At 43.9% G+C, this 23,122-nt stretch overlaps 1 protein-coding gene across 1 annotated transcript in view; it reads left to right on the top strand.

The window, feature by feature from the left end:
* The first annotated feature begins 264 nt into the window (after positions 1–264).
* MAN1A1 (mannosidase alpha class 1A member 1) overlaps positions 265–23,122 on the top strand; it is a 155,456-nt gene continuing 132,598 nt past the window's right edge. Inside the window, exon 1 of the mRNA XM_075087529.1 lies at positions 265–975. Coding sequence (XP_074943630.1) covers positions 382–975 — 594 coding nt within the window. The 5' untranslated portion in view covers positions 265–381. The remainder of the gene's footprint in view (positions 976–23,122) is intronic.

Genomic DNA, 23,122 nt, shown 5'->3' with positions numbered 1-23,122 from the left:
CCCGCCCCCGGCCCGCCCCGCCCCGCCCGCGCCCCGCCCCCCGCCATTGGGCCGGCGGCGGCCCCGCCCCGCCCCCGGCTGCCCGGCAGTTCCGCGCGGGCGGAGCGGGGAGCGGCACCCGCGGCGGCGGCGGCCCGGCAGCATGGGCTGGAGCTGACAGCGCCCGCCCCGCAGACGCCGAGCGCTGCCGGCGGGGGAGCGACGGAACCGGCGGCGGCGGCGGCGAAGGGAAAAGTTGCCGCGTCCGCCCGGGGAAACTTTCTGCCGCCGAGGCGGGGAGGGGGCGGCGGAGCCGAGCCGTCCGGTGCGCTGCGGTCCCTGCGCGGCGGCGGGCGCGCTGCGCTGAGCTAATCTGCGCTGCGCTGAGGCGGCGCGGGGGCCATGCCCGCCGCCAGCCTGCTGCCGCTCTTCGGTAGCGCGGCGGGGCCGGGGGCGCTGGGCGGCCCCGCGGGCGGCGGCGCGGGCGGCGGGGGCAGGAAGGCGGCGGGCCCCGGCGCGTTCCGGCTGACGGAGAAGTTCGTGCTGCTGCTGGTGTTCAGCGCCTTCATCACCCTCTGCTTCGGGGCCATCTTCTTCCTGCCCGACTCCTCCAAGCTCCTCAGCGGCGTCTTCTTCCACTCGGCCGCCCTGCAGCCGCCGCCGCCGCCGCCCGGCGGGCAGCCCCGCGCCCCGCCGCAGCCCGGTGGCGGCCCGGTGGCGGCGGCGGCGGCCGCGGGCGGGGCGGGCAGCCTGGAGCGCATCCGCGCCGACCACGAGCGGGCTCTGCGGGAGGCCAAGGAGACGCTGCAGAAGCTGCCCGAGGAGATCCACAGGGACATCCGCCAGGACAAGGAGAAACTTCTGCAGGACGCCCGCGGCAGGAAGGAGGCGGGCGCCCCCGGGCTGCCCCAGCGCCTCTTCCGCCAGCCCGTCGGCGCCGTGGGGCAGGAGCCCGCCGACCCCGCCGTCCGGCAGAGGAGGGCCAAAATCAAAGAGGTGGGTGGCGCGGTCGGCCCCGTTCCCGCTCCCGGGGACGCGCATCAGCATCCCCGCGCCGGGCAACAGGTCGTCGTCGGGGCTGGTGGCGGGGGGCCCTGAACTCTCCTGCCTCCCGCTGCTCGCTGAAGGGGGTCTTTGTGGCCGGCAGCCCCCGTGCAGGTTGGCTCCGTCGCCGGCGGTTGCACCCTGGCATCCCTCGGTGCGTTCCGCTGCCCGCGGGCTCCGTGCCGGCCGCGCCTCCCGGGGCTGTTGCACCGAAACCCGGGGAGGAGGCAAAGCCCGGCGAGCTGCGGGGCGCCCCCGCTGGAGGCGGGGGGCCAGGGAGGAAAAGCGAGGTGGGGGCATCCCGGGCTCGGCGGGTGAGCGGCGGCGGGTGTCCCCGCGGGGTGCGGGAGCCGGCGGGGACGGCGGTCGCCCCGGGCCGCACTGGTGGCACCGGAGGAGTCACACACACACACACACACACCCACCCCCACACCCACCCACCCACATCCCCCTCCCCCGGTGAGTCCTGTCCGGCGCGTTTGCCAGTGCGAGGTGTGCGTGTTGTGCAGCGCTTCGGAGGAGTCGCGATCCGGCTCGGGGTTCCTGCGGTTCGCTGCTCTGTGGTACCGGCGGTCCGAAGAGTTGGGGGTGTTTGGCTAAATGCAGTCAACTTGGGTTATAGCGGTAAAAGCGCCTGAGCTGTTGTGTGTTTTGACGAATTCCCTCAACTGCCTTGTTTGCCCCTGCTGCTCGGTTGGTTCAGGTACCGTTTTCAAGTCCTTCCATACAGAAATCCTCCAAACTGCGTGTAGGTAAGACTGTCGTGAGCAGAGCTTGACAGGGTCCTCTGACAGAAGAGGCATTTCCTCGGTAATACAGCTCAACTTCGCCTCATTACTGGCTGTCTTATTTATCGAACTGACAATTTCAGCTGCCTGCAGAGATTAGGGTTTATGAATTAATTAGCAGTATATGTTTCCTGTTCTGGAAATGAGATAGGAGTGAGGCTGTAACTAGTGAGTATTTCTGTGTTTGTGAAACATCCTTAGCCTTATTTGGATTGACTTATTTTTATTGCGTGTTTGTACAGGGCGGTCTGAAAAGTGAGCCCTGACATCACATGGAGCACCGGATAATAAGCTCTCACAAATCTCAAGTAATGTTCTGGGCTCTGGAGTCTTGCATCCCTTTAACTGTTTTAGCAAATTGTGCAGCAGTCGTAAGCAGTAGATAGCAATGCAAAAGTATTTTCAGGGGAGAAACTGTCAGGAGTGCGCGGTACAGACCACGTCTTGGTGCGCAGAGACTGCGTTCTCTTCTGTTTCAGTCATACAGCCTCCCTGAGGCATACGGAACAATTAGAAATACCAGCAACCTCTCTTCCCAGTTATCTTGAATTGCCAGGTAGAAGTGTTTAGAAGTAATGAGGCTCCAGACCTGACGTACATGATTCTGTAGTGTAGAAGACTGCAACAAGTAAATAAGCAGGAGGAAGAAGATAAAACTTAAGTATACTGCTTTCACTGGTCCTGCTGTGCATCAGCTAGCCCAAGTTATCTTTTATTATGCATGGACACAAGTGTATACGTGTGCATGTATTTGTAGGCTTGTATATATATGTAGGTGTACATACATACGTACCCCAGTATCTTGTTAGATTTGCTTCCTCCCTTTCCATTCCATCACTCTTCTTTCTCCTCCGCTTCCACGCAGGAGCCACTGACAACACAGGAACTCCCCAAACCAGAATTTTGGTCATGTAAATATAGGAGAGGACCGAGAGGCTGCACTTAGTTTCCAGATCTTTATTTTTCCTTCATATCTCAGCATAATTCCTCAATACTATGTGTTGTTTCTGGGAGTTTCCTTTCCTCCTGATTCAGTATGAGACTGTAACATGTTAGTTACTTAATTGCTCTTGCAGTTTTGCAGTACCTTGACTGGTTTGTGGGGTTTTGGTTTTTTGTTTTTGTTTTTGTTTTTGTTTTTTTTTTTTTTATTAAAAAAAGAATGCTTCCTCTTCCCCCTGCCCCCATGACTGTAAAACAGTGTTTCCTATTCTGTGTTAACTTGCTTCACATTTTTTCATGTGTTGGCCTTTATGTTGCTTTTCTCTCTGTCTTTGCAAGCTCTAATCCACTTCTTTAATGTTGATACTTTACTGTCAAGCTGGAATTCTAATCTGTAATCTTTTTAGAAATAGTTTTAAACTGTAACTTTTTAAAGTGTGAACTTTTGTACTACTTTGTACATGCACAGAAAATTGAATTATCCCTTAAAGCTCCCCTCCTTCTGCCTGGTGGTTGCATGCTGGAGCTGCAAACGTAACGAATCTTTCTGCTTTCGTACCCTTTTGAGCCTGGATTTTGAGTCTGCATTGTATGATGTTTGTTGTACACCTAGAAATCAAAAATTTTAAGCTATTCCTGTGGATATTTCTAACAGAAGGAAGCGGGCTACTTTAAAGGGAAAGAATGCCAAGAAATAAGGTGGTTCTTCCCTGCATTTCTGCCCTGAAAGAGCTCTGTATCGTTAATGTGCTGATATAAAGCTGAGGGGGAAAGAGCCTGGAGGTGTTTTGTTAATTTATTTTTTAAAATTTCAAGTTGCAATAATATTCAGAAGTCTAGCCAGTACTAATATGGTTTACGATCATAAAACAGTAAAATGCCATGGGTTTATAGCATTTCTTAGCAAAGTTTTGTTATAGAAATTGTAACCATTTTTTCTGTGGCATACTTTTTTGTATTAAAAAAAAAGTGAAACTTAAAGAAGGTGGGAAGATACAGATTCTTGAACTTTATTTAATGTCAAAACCAACATAGTATGACAAATAACTAGAAAAATAAGTTGCTAGGAGCTTATCGAGAAAGTAAAAGACTCGTGGAGGCATGGGGAAGTGGAGATCATGTTGCTGTCACTGCCAGAACAGTACGATTGCTCTCAAGGTCTGTGTGTGGTACCGTCCTGCTGTGTTACACCCACAGGGCCTGCCTGTGTGCAGGTGTGCCCATGCGGGTAAAGGATGTAGGCTGAAGGCTAGAGATACTAATGGGTGTTGCAATATTCCTCTGTTTCTCTTCTGATGATGGAGTTACAGACAAACTCAAAAGAAAAAGGGTCTGGCAGAACTGCTGGCAGTGGGGTTTGCCTAGTACTTCCTGTTGTAAAACTTCTGTCAGTTGCTTGTGGCTGCTGAATTTTTTACTGGCTGACCTAATGTTGCCTGTTCTGAGCCTCTTCCTCAAGCCAGTTGCTTCAGGAAGGCTTGAGTAAAGAGGCACAGCTGCTTTTGAGCATACCAATGTGCTTGTATTTTGTCAGAACTTGAGTTCTTCGGGCAGCTCCACTGATGCTGTGGTGTCTCCATGACTTGGGGCAGAGTCTGGGTACCTGGTACACCTCACTGGTTTCTGTTTTGGTATCCTGATAGGAGACTGTGAAGGAGGAAGTTGTGGTTTGTATTCCTGATTTTCCACTCGCTGATTTGAGAGGTGGCCTCTCTTTTGAGCCAGTACCTCCTGTGATATCTGTTCCCCATCTGTAAAAAAAGGGGAGCGGAAAGCAATGATGACTGTTCCACTCAAGCTGAAAGTCTTTCAGTCTCTGCTCTTGTCAGTACTGTTTGTAGCTAGACGTCATTATCTCTGGTGTCCAGGGAAGACTGGCAGATGCATAGACAGTTTGGAAAAGGTGGCAGCTTGATATGAACAGAAGATGTGATTGGAAGAGGATGGTAATAGTGGGGACAGACTATGGAGGCAGGAGGTCCAAAGTTTCAGTTAGGGAAATCTGACTTTGAATCTTTTCCAAGTCTCATTCCTCTCACTTAACAAAAAAAGTGATAAGTGATTGAATTATCCAGGTGCTAAGAAAATAGCAAAAACTGAACTCTTTTTATTTCAGAGGAAAGGAATAGAAAACGATGAATGAGCTAGATCAGGTACTAGAAGCAATATAATCACATTAGTGCAGTACTCTGCCCAGGCTAATTAATCCTGTTGAACAGCAAGCTATTGGTGTTGGTGGAGCACCATACTAATGCAGCTGTGCTGCTCTTGTGCAAGGTAGCTGGCTTGGAAACTGTACACATTATTGTTTGGAACTGTTTGGACATGTTTTCAGAATGAAAGCCTGCTTGGTAAACTGGAATCGATGTCTGAAGAGCATCATCATGCAGTGCTCCAAATACTTGCACAGCTCTCAACTGTTGCAGTCATCTAGTAGAAGTGCTGGAGAGGAGGATTTTATTCACTGATTCTGCAGTCATTCCTGAGCACTAGTCCTTTAAGCTGAAGGGGCAATGGTCGCAAGTCAGCAAAACAGACTCCACAGCTCTGTCATTCTGTCTTTCCATAAGTGAATTGAGGTTGCACTGACAGTGTGAATTCTGGAGCTTCTTAAGTCCTCAGCATTCATTTTGTTTGTTTAATTGTTCTCTCTGGTGGCTTTTATGCAGTTTAGTTGGAAGTCATTAGGTTAAGCAAGAAGTCTCAGTAATGTTGCTGGGAAGTTGAGGAGTATCTGGAGGAAAGAAAGCTTGTGAGCAGGGAAATAAAACACTAATCAGAGATCTAATATGCACTTGACATAGCAGCACTTGGGCATAATCAGAACTCTCCAGTAATGAGGAGTGGTGGCAAAATTACAGGAGGTGCATCGCTGCTGAAGAAGGGCAGTTGGCCCCTTGTGCCTTCCTGCATGCTTCCACCGCTTGCTTTCCTACTGCCTGCTATCTTGGTGCTGCTGCTTGGGTGGGGACCAGTGCCAGGTTGAGGGGAGATTTATCTCCTTTTGATGATTTTTGAGACAAGGTAAGCTCACTAATGCTTGTTGCTGTTGAAAGAAGAGGGTAAGTCTCCTCTTACTGCTTTTGACTGCCTTGTCCCCCTGTTTACTTTGCGTTAATTCCCCTGTAGCCCTCCATGAGCTGCTTTAGCTCACTAAACCAGCAGAAAAGTGCCGGAACAAAAAGGTTGGGTAGTTTTCTGCCAAGTTGGTGAGTTGAAGGCCTTAATGGAAGGGTTGACTTGGTGTTAGTTTTGGCGCTGGTGAGGGAACAGTACTTTGTGGATGAGAGAGGTACAAAATCTCTTTCAGTAGTCTTGATTTAAGAGCTGGTATCTGATCTTCTGGCTTAGTTTCTCCATTAAAATCGAATCTCCACAATGTGACATTTGCAGAGCAAAGGTTCAATCTACTGTAATAACCTTCTGTAGCAGGCTGAAGTACAGCACTTCAGGAGACTGTTACCTCCCAGCCCATTTTCTCAGAATAGAAGAGAGGAAAAGAAACACAGTGGCAGGAATTCCTGAAGCCCCAGCTCCTGTAGACCAAAATTCAGAGTGCTTTTGCTGGGAGGAAGGTTGTGGGGGCCTTCACGGAAGGGGGTAGGGAAAGAGTTAAAATGCAGCTGTGGAAGTATTGAGCGGTTTGGGTTTCAAACAGAAAAAGCCACCTTCCCTGTTGGTACATTTCTTTAAGAATAAGATACAGTGGAAGGAAAGGAATTGACATGTAATGAGTAAGCAGTGTGGTGATTCTTGGCAACATGCTGATGACGCAATGCATTTCGAAAGAAGTTTTCTTAAAGTACTTTGTGACCTTAATGCTGACATCCTGTAGCTGTCGTTCAGTTTGTCAAAGGAGTTTAAATAAATCTTGGCTTTCTCCCCTGTCCCCAGGCTTTATCTACCTACCTCTAATCTTCAGTATTTTTGTATCTCTAGTTCTTTTTGAGTGTTTTGCAGCACTTTCCTTCATGATAAATACTCTTGGGGTTTTTTGGTTTTGGTTTTCTTTTGGTAACGGTTTTATAGAAAACACTAAAGAGATGACTTAAGTGCCTAAATACAGGGTATCAAATATAGTGGATGGGTAGGTGCCTTATACCCTTAAGTTAATGGCATCCTTACAGAGCTTGCGTTCTCCCTGGGTTTGTTGGGAGATTTGTGCTCTTGTGAAGTAGCAGCTGGAGATGGCAGGGTTTCTTTTATGGCACCTAAAATGTCACAAAACGGTAAGTTAAATTGCTTGCTTAGGGTTAATGACACTACAAGATGCAGAGAATCATAGGATAGTTTGGGTTTGAAGGGACCATTAAAGGTCATCTAGTCCAACCCCTAGAGAACCTTCATCTGAGTTAGTAGGAGTATGATTCAGTGAGTATGATTCAGTGACTCTGTTAAGCAATCTCTTGTTTCTGTCACCTGCCAGATCCTGTGCAGAGACAGTTTAACCTGCCAACCAGATAGAAAGCTATCCTTGCTTTTGTTGGGTTCATGGCCTGGTGGGGTAGGGAGCCAAAATGGCTTAGCGGAAGTCTGAGCACAGCGGAAGCAGTAGACCCTCAAGAGGCTTAGTCCCTCAAGTGGACACCAAGCCAATGCATTTGAAAGGCGAGCAAAGTAGAGGAGAATGGGACTGAGGTATCTTTTTGCCTGCAAGACATGAAATAGGGTATGGCTTTGCCAAATGTTCTTTCTGCTGGGAGCCCTTAAGGTGTTTTTAGGTGAGGACTTCGTTTCAGGTGAGTTGCTTCAGCCGCCTTTTTTTGATAACCTGGCAGTTTCTTCTCAGTCAAATGACTTGAAGTTGCTGCTATGCTGGCAAATGCCTGATTTGAACATCGATCATGAGATGGAGGGATGTCTGTGTGGATATTCGACTGGAATAGGGGGTGTTCCCATTGCTAGTTTGGTTTTTTTTTTTTCCAGCCTTACACTTGATTTCTGTGAGCTTAGAAGAATATTTAATTTTCTTATGTGCAGACTTGGTCTATGTTCTCAACAGGTAAATTTACCAATGTAACTGGATCCTCAGAACTGTGGGGAAAATGAAAAGGCTTTAAATGTGGAGTGGAAAATGTCTGGCTTTCACAAAAAAATCAAGCACATGATTAATTCTTTAACTGAAAACCCATGTGCACATTTTATGTAAAGGCAAAACCTAAATTCCAGACACACAGGACTCTTTTTGTGAAAGCTAAACAAGGTAATGTAAAGATGTGAGGTAAAGCTTAAAATGGAATGTCTCCTGCGTTTTGGCAAAAGTTATATTCTCATGGTGATTAATTTGTATTTAATGTTAGTATAGCAGCCTATGGCAGCCATTTAATGTAAAGAAATAGAGTAAATCACAATGTTGGTGAGTACAGTTGCTTAAGGCTGTAGTTCTGTGGGCAAAATGAAACAGAAAAATTCCACCTGTTTATTAAAATCTACTGTTAAGGCCAAAAAAGTCTTATCTCATTCAGGGGGAAAATAAAAGTGGTAGACAGCCAGGCTTTGATAGCTTCTTTGAATGTTAATGAAGGCAGAGGACTATGAAAAGGAAATCATGGACAGACAGGAGACAGCACTTCTTGTGGAAGGTAATTAATGTCGTTACAGAAGAACTTGTCTGACTGTTGGATGGACAGCTTTTCTTAAAGCCATCTGAAAAATGCGGTTGTAAGGCTTTAGTGTGTTAACTTTCTGTTTGGTTGGTTTGGGTTTTTTTTTTTCCCTAACTTGGGTAGCCTGCATAGGTGTAAACTTCTGCAGTTTTCATCTTAAAAAGAGTATCTTAACAAGCAGTTCCTTTATTTACAAATAATAAATTTGTCTTCCTAACATATTTGGCAGAATAAGAGTCTAATACTTCAGGAAAGAGGCTTTGATTCAGTGTTTGCTGCTGTCTAATGGTGCAGCACTTCTCTGGCAATAAACTGCCGCCTGAGATGGTACAGGGATGATAAAACACACTGCTTTTCTGGTAACAAACTCAGGTATTCAGATGCATCTTTGTATGAAGTATGTTTTAGACATTCAGTTTTGAAGGATTTTGTGGTCTGTTGGAAAGTTATTTCTAGAACTGTCATTTTACAAATGAAGAAAATAATTGTTTAGGTGGGCCTGTGAATTAAGCAATATGGGCAGTGTACCAGGTATTCAATATACTGTTTCATTGTTTTGTCTAAAAATCTCGTTTATCCACAAAACTTGTTTAGGGGCTTTTTTTTGCTTGTTTTTTTTTTTAAAGCATGAGATATAAAGAATGTGTGCATACTTCTAAGAAGCATCTCTGTTTTTCTGTCTTCCATGACTTTTTATAATCAGGTCTGCAAGTCTGTCATGAAAACATAATTGATGAGTAATAAAGCGCATGCTTGCCTGAACCAGATTAAACGAAACCTTTTACAGAATTGTGGTTAAGTCGCTGTTGTATCGCAGTGCTTGGCAGCCTTGCCTCCAGAGTCCAGAAGTCTTTACAGTTGTGGGAAAGCACTTTGGTTTTACAGGGGTGAGAGGGGGTCTAGTGGCTTGCGCAGGATCACGCAGCGTGATGGTGAAGAGCAGACCTTGACTACCTGGCTCCGATTTGTGTTTTTTTCCATTAAACCAGGGGCTGTTGCTGTGTTCTGGGAGAAGGCTCCTGCTCACGGTGCAGCTCTCTAGCCTGGGCATGTCAGCTCACTAGGATCAGTTTAAACCTGGGTTTTGGAGGCTGGTTCGTGGCTGCACATGGGCAGCTGTGGTTTGCCACTGAACTGCTGCTAATCCTGCCGTTTATTACAGGGGGAGGCTAAACCTTAGACTCCCTGGTTCTATGTTTAGGTCACTAGCTGTACGCTTTTTAAGCAGTACTTGAAATGAAATGCTCTGGTCCACTGCTGTTTAGAAGGAAGGCAAGTAGGGTAGTAAATCTCCCACTTTGCCTTTCTTGCACCTTGAAATCTTCAGTTTGAACTCTGTTGTAACCAAGGCATGCTTGTACAAAATAATATGACAACTTGCTATAACTCTCTGCAGTAAGCTGATTGGATTTTATAGCTGGTGTTTATGAAGATACAGGTATTGCTCATTCTGATGCCTCTAATTTTAAAAGCTTTTCAAACAAATTGGATGAGCACATAACCTGCTGTTACATTCTTATAACTGTTAAACATTCGCAGCCCTTGTGGGAACACAGAGATATGCAGTCTCTTATGCAAAGGTAACTACAAGTTTAAAATCTACTTTCCTCTGTCCTCCCACTCCCTCTTGGAAACTATATGTACCTTGACTTTTAAATTGTCTTAGGAATAAAGCAAATGAATGGAAGCCTGGCTTCTAAGAAACTGGGGTCCTTTTTTTTATTTTCTTAAAAAAAATGCAAATCTCTAATAAGGTAAGAAAAGACATGAAGATCAGAAGAGATGGTAGGCAATACTGAGAGCAAAGGACCAAAATTATTCTGTGCAATGGATGAGCTGATGACTGTGGAACATCTGGCTGTTACAAGACATCCTGTGCGCATCTCAAATTATTTCAGAAGATTCAACCTTTTTTCTCTGATGCTGGGCAGAAATGGAAGTAGGAATTTTAATGTAAAAACATGTAGCATTGCACTTCTCATGTGGAGATGTATATTGCTGGCATTTAGGTTAGAGGCAGTACTGGGTATTGTTTATATTAATAAAGTATAAAGAAAAGAATTTCTGTACTTTTTTCCAGAATTTTACATCATCTGACTTGTGTAGGGGCGGTCTCATTGCTTAGCGACATCAACCCTCTTTTTCAATTATTTAGTCAAAGTCAGTATGTGCTTTTAAAACATCGCAATAAAATTGCATTAGATCAGTGTGGCTTGTTTCTTTAATTAGTATTCAGACCACTGTGAGGCTATTTTTTTAAAGTATCTGCATATTTTTCTTTCGCTTACTCCACTGCATAATAAACATCTCTGTGCCTTTTGAAATTTCTTTTGTTCAGGGACTGCTTTTTTCCCAAGGAAATAGGAAGTAGCTTGTGTAAAAGAATACCAAGCTAAAAAACATTTTGCTTTCAAAGTGTAGTGCTTAAGGAGATCGTAATTTTACCATTCACTGATACACACATACAGATGCAGACCTAGTCTTTAACACCACTGTCAGTTTTCTCACTGCCTTTGAGCACTGACATCTGTTGGTGCACTGAATGGTGATACTAATGATAAAGCTTTGTCCATATTGCTGTCTGTAGGGAAATCTGCTGCTTGTTACTGTGGTTATAGTTCTCCACCCATCTGTGATTTTGAGAATTGCACTTTAAATTTTGTGTTGTACTTTGTTTATAGAATCTAGTATTACTATCTAAAGCTTAAAGAAAAGAAGTAGATGTTAATCATTTGCAGTGATGGATTCCCCCCCCCCCCAGTCATACAACAGCAAACCTAATTACCATTTAGAGAGTAGAAGAGTTATACACATTACATATTTAAAAAGTCATAATACTTCAAAGCTGCATGCTGCTTTCTTTGTTCTGGTGAGATTGTGTGAAGAATCACCATGGGAAAAAATACACTATGTAAAGACAAACTGCAGGTTGACTGATATTTTTATGTCTTATTCTGTAAAGCTCTAGAGTAAGCATGGCACTGAACCTGAACTGACTCTTCATAGAAATGTTTGTGATCTTGGCAAGGGCTGAAGTGACATCACAGATCAAGAAGGGCATTTCTCAAAATGACCTTTCTGAAGAAAAGCCCATAAGTCTCTTCATGAAGTTTCTTAAAAAAAAAAAATCACTAGTCGTATATTGAGACAGAGATGTATTTGTATCTCTCTCCATATATATGTTTTACATAAGAGAAAAATATATTGTACAGCTGGTAAATGATAAATTCTGTTGTCTGTAACTGAAGATGTAGTTTGTTGGGAGCAAGCTCTGATCTGAATAAACACCTTGAAAAAAATAAGGCATAGTTGTGGGTTTTTTTTGCTGACTTCAAAATTAAATGAGGTTGCTCAGAGTCTTGTGCACTCAACTGTGGAAAATCTCTGTGGAGGGAGATTCTGCAGCCCCTCTGGACAAACATATTCCAGTGTTCAGAAGACTTTTACTGTAGGTTTTTTTAATCATTATTGTATCTAGTTAGACTTTCTCTTGATGCAAGTTGTCACCACTGCCTTTTCTTATTTTAATGTGCATGCTGAGTTCAGCTTGGCTACCCTTTCTCTGTGGGCATCCACTAAGTCATTAAGAAGCCTTCTCTTCTCTAGTCTGAGCAAACCTAGCTCCACTTACCTTTTCTTGTATGTCATGTGTTCTCAATTTTTTTTTTTTTTTAATCTCTAATTGACACAAGGTGAAAACCAAGAACAGGGCTCCTGTTGGAGGCATCAGGAATGTTGCATAGAAAGTGTTAATTGCTTCCCATTACTAGTAAGCACTTTTGCTTATGCAGTCCCCTATACAATTAGACTTCATCACTGCAAGGATGCCTTGCTTGCTTGTGGTCAACAGGTTGTTCACCAGGAACCCCAGGACGTTTTTTGCAAAGCTGTTTTCTAGCCTGTTTCCGTCATGTACTATAGCATGGAATTATTCCACATTAGGTATATAAGATTTTTGCATGTGCTTTTATTGGGCTTCATGAGGCTTGTCCGCTCACTCTTCCAGCATGTAAAGGTCCTTCAGGTGGGAGCCCTACTCTCCAGGTTCTTGATTGTTACCCATTAAGTTGGTGAGGGTGTGTTCTGCTCTGTTGTTCAGATTAACCCCAGAGGAACGTCACTAGTAGCTAGCTGCTAGTTAGACCTTGACCTGTTTACTGCTGTCTTGAGTCGTCAGTCCAGCTGATTTTTTTTCATCAACCTTGTTGACTAGCCACCCTAGTCCGTGCTTTTTTGGCTGCTGTAGTGCTGAGGGCGAGGGGGCTGTGTCAAAAAGCATGCTAAAGTCAAGGTAAATGATGTCTGCTGCTCTGTCCTCATCCACAGAGCCAGTGGCTTCATCATAATAAGTAACTGGGTTGGTTGAGCACATTTTGCCTTTGGGAAATTATGCTTGCTGTTGGCAAAGGTTTTTCTGTCCTTCATGTTCCTGGAAATAGATTCAAGGAGGATTTGTTCTATTTTCTTTCTAGGGTTTAGAATAAGGCTGACAGCCCTGTAGTTCCCTGGATCTTCCTCCTTGCTTTTTTCCTCGGTTACTAGGGACCTCCCTTGGTCACTGTGGCCTTTCAAAGGTGATCTAGAGAGGCATTGCAATGACATCAACCAACTCCCGAGGCACTGTCAGAAGCATCTCATCTGGTTCCATGGACTTCTGTATGTCCATTTTGCTGAAGTACTCTCTCCCCTTGTCTTTGTTTACCAGACACCCTTCCCCAGGCCCTTGCTACTAAGCCCCGTGGGTATGCCTGACTGGTAAAGACCAAAGCAAAAAAGGCTGACTGTCTGAGCCTTTTCATGGCCTTTGTCACTGGTTTTCTCAACCTGTTGAACATCAGGTCCCTGTTCTGTTTGGTCCTTCTTTAGCTGCTGATGTACCTATAGAGGCCACTCCTGTACCGTGGCAGCTGAGCTTTGGCCTCCCCCCTTGTGCCTGGGCAGCGGTTCTGTACTGCCGTGGGGCAGCCCCTCCACTCCCCCTTCATGAGCTTCCCTGGGGCCTTGGGCTCAGCCAGGCGCTCCCCCTGCAGCCACCCTGGTCTCCTGCCATGGGCCATTCTCATGCTTCACAGACGAACAAGGTCTCCTGCGTGCCTTTGCCCTCTGGGGAACTCTCCCATGGGATCCTGCAGGTCAGGTCCCTGAAGAGACTGAGCTTTTCCCCTGAAGTCTGGGGAAAGTTCTTACTTGTCTTCCTCAGTTCCTTCAGGTTCTTAGTCTCCTGTTTAACATATAAATAGGCTTGGGGTTTAGGCATTTCTCATTTGTGCATTAATTGTTTTGAAGTGAGCTTTTAGTATGGGAGGTGGGGTGATAGAGGAAAAGGACACGTGGCCTCTTCTGATGAATTTGCATCTGTGCTACCTTTCTTGGTTTCGTTAGGGAAGCACAGCAGGCAACTGCATGTTAGCTCAGTCGGTATTTTGAAATTTTTAAAAATGAGGAAATGTTTACTGGACAAGCAGGTTAATATAGGGGATTCCAGTTTGAATTTTTGAAATGGAAGGTGTTAATTGAAACAAAACTCTAATATAGTGTCAGTTAAAACAGAGAAGTTCGAAGTTTGAATTGTAACTGAAATGGATACCACTAAATTAGATTTAAATCACAGTTGTTTGTTTCTTTCTTAAGGGTCTAACTTCATTTGTAAGCACTTAAAATTAGCAAATATTTATTGCTAGCTTATAAACTTGTGTTTTTTGATTAAATTTCCACCTGTTTTGTGTGACATTGCGTGGTTTACAGCAGGCACTGTAGATATTTTTACAGTAGGCTTGTACTATTGCACTGCATTACCAACTCATGAGAATCCAGCACTTCAGCACTGGATTTTCTGTCACTTTTGAGATCACAAAGAGGTCTGGCTTTACAGAATGTTGGTGTTGAAAATTAAGTCTTTCTTTATTCTGCCTCATGCTCAACACCCAAACTCACTAGTCACTTGTAAAAGGGTAGGTTTCCAGCATTATAGCGATACATGAGCATCCCATCAATTTGATGTGCCTATTCTGATTTTGTGATGTGAGAAGAAAAGCTCTTTCCAGCTGTAGCAGGGACTATATAACCTTCCTTTTGCCCCAACTTTATGATCCTTTGTTATGGGAACAGTGATCGCCTGTAGATTTTTTTTTTTTGAGACTTACAGCAAAAGTGTAAAAAGGTAGCTTTACTACTAACCATGTAACCTGCGTGAGTACTTCTGGTGGAAAGAAGTTTGAGGAAAGGGCCTCTGAGTTTTGGAAAGGAGTCAAGCTTGTTGTAACTTTCATTAGACTTTTTTTCCTTGCATTTTCTACTAAGTCTGTGTATGGAGGTTTCATTTCATCAAAAGAGTAAGTTATTCTGAGTCTTGTTTAGCAATCCAAAGCATGACCAGTGGCTGCGTCTCCACTTACACATTTTTGATCTGTGACCTGAAGTAAAAATTCAGCATTTCATTTTCCGATGCAAAGCAAGTCCTGCAGTCTGAGCTATTGAATATTGAAGGTCACACTGCTTGGGTCTCTTGCCTGTGAAAAGAAACTTTAGATGAATGGTCTTCTGATCCAGATGTGCTGGGCATTTAAAAAACATTTTTTTGTTAGCTGTGCTCTTGATCATGAGAACCTAGAAGGACACAACTCTTAGAAAGTTATTTTTATCACGTAAAAGAGCACTGCAAGACATTACACGTGTTCATTTCAGAGTGACTTTATAGTAGCTTCCTCGTGGGCTAATTACCCATTACTGTGTTCTGTGATGGGGGGATTTTGTGGAGTCTCTTCCTCCCTTCTGTTTGAACACAATATTTTTCTGATGCCGTCTTTACTCTTTATTTGCCATGAGCAGTCTTATCCACTTCAGATTCATGCCACTGTTTGAAAAATGCCTGTGTTTTGTCTTCTGAAGGAGGAGTAAGGCTAGCAGCTGATGCCAAAGACAGGTCTCAAAACATCTTTAAAATTCCTCCGTGTTCATGTGAATGCTGCAGTGCAAATAAATGGGGACGTGATCTACTACCTCAATGTCAAACACACCTAGGGTCTGTTTTACCAGCCCTACCTTATGTCCGCATGGAGAAATATTTCCATAAGAACTTTGTAGCTGGTTTTACCGCAGCTTCACCAATGATGATTCTCTTGTACTCGGTAATTTCATGTTGCTGTTAGCCTTCCGTGATGTGGGGAACTTCTGCAGGCTGTAAAACAAGCTGTGAATGTGCTATAATCAGAAAGAAAATAACTAATTCATAATTTTTCTTGGATATTCCTGCTGTGCAAACATCAGGACAAAATACACAGCCTGATGTGCAAACATCCTGGGTGGCATTGTACCTGCTGTAATCAAAATAACCAGGAATTTGTTATGTGTTATCTTTTCTACCACCACCACACCCCTGCCCCAAAAAACCCCACTCATATTTCAACTTCTGTCTTTCCCTTAAAATAGTTAAGGACTTGACTGAATTCCCCAGAGATGTTACATAGAAGGAGGAAAGAAACTTTGTGGGTCTTCTGATGGGATAAGGAACACTGAAAGTATGTGAAGGAAAACTTGCTTATCTTTCATTTGAAAACTAGTAACTGGGAATGCCACAGATGTGCCACATGTTACCAAAGAAACTACTCTATAAAAGAGTGTTTGGAGTGAAACGGTGGAAGCATTGTGTGTGTGTGTATGTACGTGTGTATATATATAAAAATATGTATATGTGTTAATGAAAAAAGACCAAAGAAAAAGTTCATACCTTAATATGTGGAATTATTGCCAAAGAAGTAGAACTGAACTATAGATTTTACCATATTTTTAAATGTGGTAAAGATAGGGTTGTAGCACATTATTTGTGTTTTCTCTTTACTGAAATTAGCATGAAAGTTTCACAGCCATTATTGTTTGCATGAGAGACTGAAATCTGGGAAGGGCCCTCATTCTGGCTGGTGAGTAGGAAGTGTTTGGTAGCTCAGACAATGAAAGGTAGTTCTTGAAACTTACTGTATAGCTGTATATGAAGGTGAACTAATTACTTTATGAGGTCTGACTAAATGGTTTTTTATTCATATTTTTTACCTTTTGCCATTTGGACTGGCAGGGAGAAATAACATTTTTGATCTTCAGAAGTGCTACTACTAATTAAGTATAGACATCTTTGGGCAAGAACAGTATTGGCTTGCAAGTCGCAACATGTTTAAAAATAAATTTTATTTGCTATTTTATAGCTTCCTGAAAATCCTAGTCAGCAGTTTTGAATCAGCTTTTTATACAAGGAATTTTATAACAATAATTTTGTACAGTTAATTCACATAGCTAATCCCTCTAACTTTGGGACGTCACTCAGTTTCATTCATGCTCTCCAGCTTTTGTGATATGGTTACTGTTACTGAAGTAGGTATATCCTCAGTAATACCTCCAGGTGAACAGAGAAATATCTTGGGTTTTTTTCTAGCGGAATTTTTGTTTCTTTTAGCATCTACCCCAAAACCTATTTCATTCTGTTTCTACACACAAATCCTGCAAATATGTATTGTGAGGAAAACCAAATGATTTTTACATCCTCATAACCTTTTAACATCTATACAGTCAACTACTTTCCCAAAATCAGCACACACTTATGTTTCTTTTTTGCTCCCTTGGGCTTTGGCAGTACGCTTGAAAATGTAACCACCCTGTGCTCTGACAGATCAGAGCTGGAGGCAAATTCTCCAAAAATCCAGTGTTTTTTTGGCGCGTACCATGCCACGGAAAAATTCCTCTTCCCTGAAGGTAGAGTGCACGTGCTAGTGTGGATCATAGAAGACAATAGTGTGCACTTGGTGCCAAGCCTTTTAGACTGCAGCTCGCAAGTCATCTACCAAGTTCCTGGAATGTATAGAGGACTGTTTCCTGATACAATGTTAGATGTGCCAACCAGGAATGAGGCACTGTTGGACTTGCTACTCACAAACCAAGAAAACCTGCTTTGTAATATCTCAGTGATAGCCTTGGCTGCAGTGACCATAATATTGTGGAGTTTAGGATCCTGCTGAGTGTGCTGAAGGTCAGCTCTAAGAGAAGGGTTCTGGACTTCAGAAGAGCCAACTTCAGTTCACTCAGGGCTCAGTTGGGAGGGATTCCATGGAATGCTTCCATGGAAGATAAAGGAGCTAGTGAGCACTGGGAGTTCTTCAAGAACTCTCTCTTGGAAGCACAAAACCAGTTTATCCCCTATAAAGGAAAGGGAAGTAAGCAGAGCAAGAGGCTCCCTTGGCTCAACCATGAACTCCTGGGTCTACTCAAGTGCAAAAGGGAACCATACCAGCGATGGAGCAGTGGAGGATTATCTATCCAGAGCTACAAGGGCACTGCCAGAGTGTGCAGAGATGCAGTTAGAAAAGCAAAAACCCAGCTCAAATTGAAACTGGCTGGAAATGTCAAAAATAACAGGAAAGGTTTCTTCAGGTACGTCAACCACAAGCACAAACAGAAGGAAAACACAGGCCCACTGTTAAACAGAATAAGAGTCAGTCACCAACGATGCGAAAAGGCAGAGGTCCTCAACACTTCCTTCACCCCTGTCTTTACCAGCACTGTTGGGCCCCAGGCTTTGGGAACAAAATTCCCGGTTGATCCAAACATAGACAGCAGTGAAGGAAGAGTTAGTACATGAATTACTACAGAAGCTTGACCCCCACAAATCGGTGGGCCCTGATGTCATCCACCCGAGGGTGTTGAGAGAGCTGGCTGACATCATTGCAAGGCCACTCTCCATAATCTTCGAGAAGTAATGGAGAATGGGGGATGTCCTAGAGGACTAGAAGAAGGCAAATGTTACCCCTATCTACAAGAAAGGCTTGAGGGAGGATCTGGGTAATTACAGGTCCATCAGCCTTACTTCAATCCCTGGGAAAGTTATGGAACAAATCCTCCTCAGGGCCATCACAAGTCAGTTGAAGCACGTGATTGGGAAAAGCCAACATGGCTTCACTAAGGGCAGATCGTGCTTGACAAACCTGGTGGCCTTCTACGACAAAGGGACTTGCCTGGTTGACGTGGGGTGGGCGGTGGATGTTGTCTACCTGGACTTCTCCAAGGCCTTTGATACAGTCCCCCACAGTCTCCTCCTGGAGAAATTGATGTGTTATGGCCTAGACAAGTGGTCTGTGCAGTGGGTGGGGAACTGGCTGACAGCCCGCACCCAAAGCGTGGTGGTAAATAGCTCTTTCTCAAACTGGCAACCTGTCACAAGTGGAGTCCCCCAGGGACTGATATTGGGCCCAATGTTATTCAATATCTTTAAGTGATCTGGATAATGGGATCAAGTGTAGCCTGATGAAGTTTGCTGATGACACCAAGTTGAGTGGGGAAGCAAACACTCCAGAAGGGAGAGCTGCTTTGCAGGGAGATCTGGATAGGCTGGAAGAGTGGGACAGCAAGAACCTTATGAAGTTCACCAAGGACAAGTGTAAGGTCTTGCACCTGGGAAAACATAATCTGGGAGTGCAGCACAGACTGGGATCCACCTGGCTGGAGAGCAACTCTGTGGAAAGGGACCTGGGGGTCCTGGTGGACAGGAAGCTCAACATGAGCGAACAGTGTGCTGCTGCGGCCAAGAAGGCCAACAGGATGCTGGGTTGCATCAAAAAGGGCATCGCCAGCAGAGATAAAGAGGTCATTATCCCACTATACTCAGCACTTGTCAAGCCACACCTGGAGTACTGTGTACAGTTCTGGTCCCCGCTATACAAAAAAGATGTGGACAGGCTGGAAGTGGTCCAGAGAAGGGCCACCAAGATGATCGAAGGACTGGGAAGCTGCCATATGAGGATAGGCTGGGAGAACTGGGTTTGTTCAGCCTTGAGAAAAGGAGGCTCAGAGGGGATCTCATCACCATGTACCAGTACTTAAGGGGTAGTTACAAAGAAGATGGCGGTTCCCTTTCTACAAGGAATCCCATGGAGAGGACAAGGGGGAATGGACACAAGTTGCTTTTGGGGAGATTCCGATTGGACACAAGAGGAAAATTTTTCACACTGAGGACAGTCACCCATTGCAATAACCTCCCCAGGGAAGTGGTTGACTCGGCCACGTTGGACACCTTCAAGAGTCGGCTGGACAGGGTGCTGGACCATCTTGTCTAGACTCTGCTTTTCCTAGAAAGGTTGGACTAGATGATCCCTGAGGTCCCTTCCAACCTGGGATTCTGGGATTCTGTGACTGCAGGGGCCAAATGTATCTGGAAATGAATGCAGATTGTGGACTAGTACTTTTTTCTGGAAGCTTTGGTCATATGATGAATGTGTATTCCTTTACTTGTTTTATATCTTGGACAAAAGCCAAACTAACCAAAGCTATAGTGCACTTGGAGTGATCTGTAAAAACATACCTTGCCTGAACAAAGTGATTATAGTAGTTTGCTCCTAAGAATACTAATGTATACATACAGGATGGCTAGCAGATCCCTCCAGCTGGGGCAAGGGATTAAACTTTCCCACTGTCTACTTTTTAAGGATACCTGTGACATGATGGCATGAAACTGGTTTTTCCCAATGCTTTCTTAAAGCTTTCTAATATACCTTCTTCCATTCTAATATACCTTTTTCAATATTGAGAATGGGAACAGATAAGACTTGGGGCATTGCAGTGGATGAGTGCTTCTGTTTTTATGGCCATGTATCTTGTCAGTTTCAAACAAGGCAAATGCTACTCCACAGGGACTGCTATTTTCTTCTAGAGAATGAAAGCAGTAAGCAAGTTTTCTTAAAATCAACGAAAAAAACACCAGACTGCAAATAGTAAGTTTTTCAGGGCATGTGTTTTGGATGACTGTAATTTTTGAATTTCAGTTTATTTATTACTGTCAGGAAACTTCAAATGCAGATGCATTTCTGATGTGTAGCCTCTCTTGCAGACCCTTCTTTTTCCATTCTGCTTGACACCCCCTTGGGTTCAGTTTGCAGTCTGATTACAGCACTAGCTTGCACCAGCAGGCGTTATTGACTGTTAGAAGCAGGTATGTACATTTGACGCTGACTTTAAAACTTCCTCAAAAAATGTAAAATACTTTCTCAGTATATAAACATGATAGCTTCTTGCTGTGTCTTCTGGTTATTACCTATTAGCAAGTAGCAGTTACGTTGTCTATAAGGTAGGCACGGAGTCAGCTAGAGGAAATTGAAGGTATGAGCTGCTGCATATTTTAATTACACTGATGTGTCTGTGGGACCAACAACAGGCCTACTCTCTGGCTTTCATTGTTATTGGCCAGAGGCCCTGGTACGAGACCAGCTCCAGTAGCACCATGCACCAGAGCAAAGCCTTCTCTCATGTATTGCACAGCCAAAAGGCTTTCCTGCCACGTCTCACTGCTCTTGGTTGGGATGTGAAAAGCTCCAGGCTTTAGCACTTCGGCTGTGGGCTCTGACTGGTGTGACACTTCTGGAGGGGTCTGCTTTGATTTCGCTGGAGCAATGGTTAGTGACCTATTTCAGAGTCAGTAGCAGATGAACACACTGCATAGTAGCTTTTGTCGAAGTACGTGTAAAAGGACTAGACTCAAAGCTGATCTCTCCTCAAAGAAGTGACTGGCTTAAAAGAATACAGACTATTAATGGGTACAAGTAGAATACAAGGAAATGAGTCTCTCTGTTCAGCAGGGTAAGGCAGTGATGGAGTTGGATTCTTTGTTTTTATGACTGACAGATGGGACAATAAGATTTCCTCTTCAATATCCACAGCAGCACTTCATTGCTTTCCTCCTCTAGTGCAGGTAAATTTTTAACACTCAGTTAACCATGCCAACTGAAAGTTTATAAATAGGCTTAACCTGGCCTGGTTGTAACTACACGTAAATCTTTTTTGGGACTAGCTATTACTGTTAAGAGCTGTTACTGTGCCAGCAAAATCAGTGGTAGTGGGGCACAGTGTTGAGTTTCCAGATACGGGGTTCTGTTGTTGTAGATACAAAGCATAGCTTCCCGTCCGTAGGTACGTTGCTTGCTCATAACTTAATGAAAAGTTTCCTCCTTTAATGATAGGCTTAACTTTTACTTAACAGATCTCACAGAACTGATATTTTTTTTAAATGACGCTTTAGACCAGTAGCTTTTTATTTAAGTGACAAGCTAATTCTGTCAAGTCTGAATCTCCTGGCCACACAGCATCCTGTGTTTTAACTGCTGTTTTAGAAGGTAATTTACTTGCTAGAACAAGTTCCACTTCCCTCTTAGAGACTAGCACCCTAATTGTATAGAGAAGTCAAATTTTGATTTTGACACACATTTCTTTGTCCTAGCCCTCCACTCATATTTCAAATACATACAAGTTTGATATTTTATGAAACACTTATCTGGTAAGTATATGGAAAAGGGAGAAGTGAAAGTCAGTGGACTCTTGAATTAGGTCTCCTACTGTCTGCCCATAGTGGACTGTAGGTTGCTTGGGTTCTAAATTAGTCCCATACCTTTTAAAGAAAAATACTTCCTTTTACTTTTCCAGCATGGTATATATATAGATATGTCCCTGCAATACTGCATTGCTAAAAATTAAGAGCAATGAGGTATTTTAAGGTATTCTCAGTAGCTCCTAAGAACATGCTCCAAATCAAGAAAGAATTGTTAAAGTGAACTTGGATATGGCAGACAGAGGTCTCCAGGTTGCTTTTGTAGGCCTCGACAGTCAGAGTCCTGAAATATTCCATGTGCTTGGCAGACCTAAATCACTGGATGCAGAGAGTGCTGGAGCTTGTTTTTTTGTGATTAACAGGAAACAATTAGGACACATTGTGTTCTACTGTAAACATATGATGCCAGGACCATCCAAGTGTCCTGGTTTTAAAACAAAGAAAGAAACAAACAAAAAAATTATGATTATGGATCCAAGTCATGATGAGTTGAGCGCTCTGTGTGGTCAGTCATCCCCTGTGCATGTGGAAAATATAATTCAGCATTTTGTGAAAGTGGGCAGACAAGACAGACTTAGGGATGCATTAGGAGGGGTTTTTTGTGATGGTTTTCTTTTCAAGTGGTCATTACAGCATGAAAACCTTGGAATGAGAAACTGACATAGCTTTTCTTTGTTAGTCTCAAGCACAGCAGCAGGGGAGCATTTGGAAGAAATGAAATGTGTCTCAAATTCTTTGATGTTAGAGTGAAACATTTCACATTTTTGTGGAAACGTAGTATTAGAATAACAACTATTTCTTCCCCTTTCATTTTTGAAGGAGATGTTACGAAAGAACAAGTTCTAGGAACAAAACATGTTGCAGTTTTGAGAAGACTGTAAGAAGCTGTCTAAATAGCTTGTATGTTTGACTTCTGTGCTCAGAAAGGGAGCTCTGTATAGTTCTGGATAAACGTAATATCCATAGAAGAACTGAAACCTCTGTTGGTTTCAGTAAACTGTCATCTCTAAGGCGTGTTAGTTTAACGTGCTAAATGTTATATTTGAATCCTTAAAGGCTGAAAACTCTGGATTTCTGTAATTTGATTCTGAAATCACTAAGTGTATGGAGGCAGTGAGATCACCGGCAGGGAACCTGCACGTCAGTATGAGTAAAAGGGTGCTGCTCATGAACATGGTGTAGAAACTGAATGCTATAATAATACATGGCTATTTTATGCAAGGTTCTTATGGATGGATCTTATGAAGCATTTCAGAGAAGATCAGTACTGCTTCCCCATTTTAGAATGCAGGAACTAAGGCAAGCTTAAAGCACTTTAGCTCATTCTAATACACAAATAATGGATAATTAGGAGGAAGTTAAATTACACATTTCTGAGAGTCAGTCTATTCTCCACTAAAACGATCTTT

The sequence above is a fragment of the Phalacrocorax aristotelis genome, chromosome 3 (assembly GCF_949628215.1).
Source record: "Phalacrocorax aristotelis chromosome 3, bGulAri2.1, whole genome shotgun sequence".
Classification (NCBI taxonomy): Eukaryota; Metazoa; Chordata; class Aves; order Suliformes; family Phalacrocoracidae; genus Phalacrocorax; species Phalacrocorax aristotelis.
Note: the sequence above shows the minus strand (reverse complement) of the source record. Positions and strands in the feature narration are given on the sequence as shown.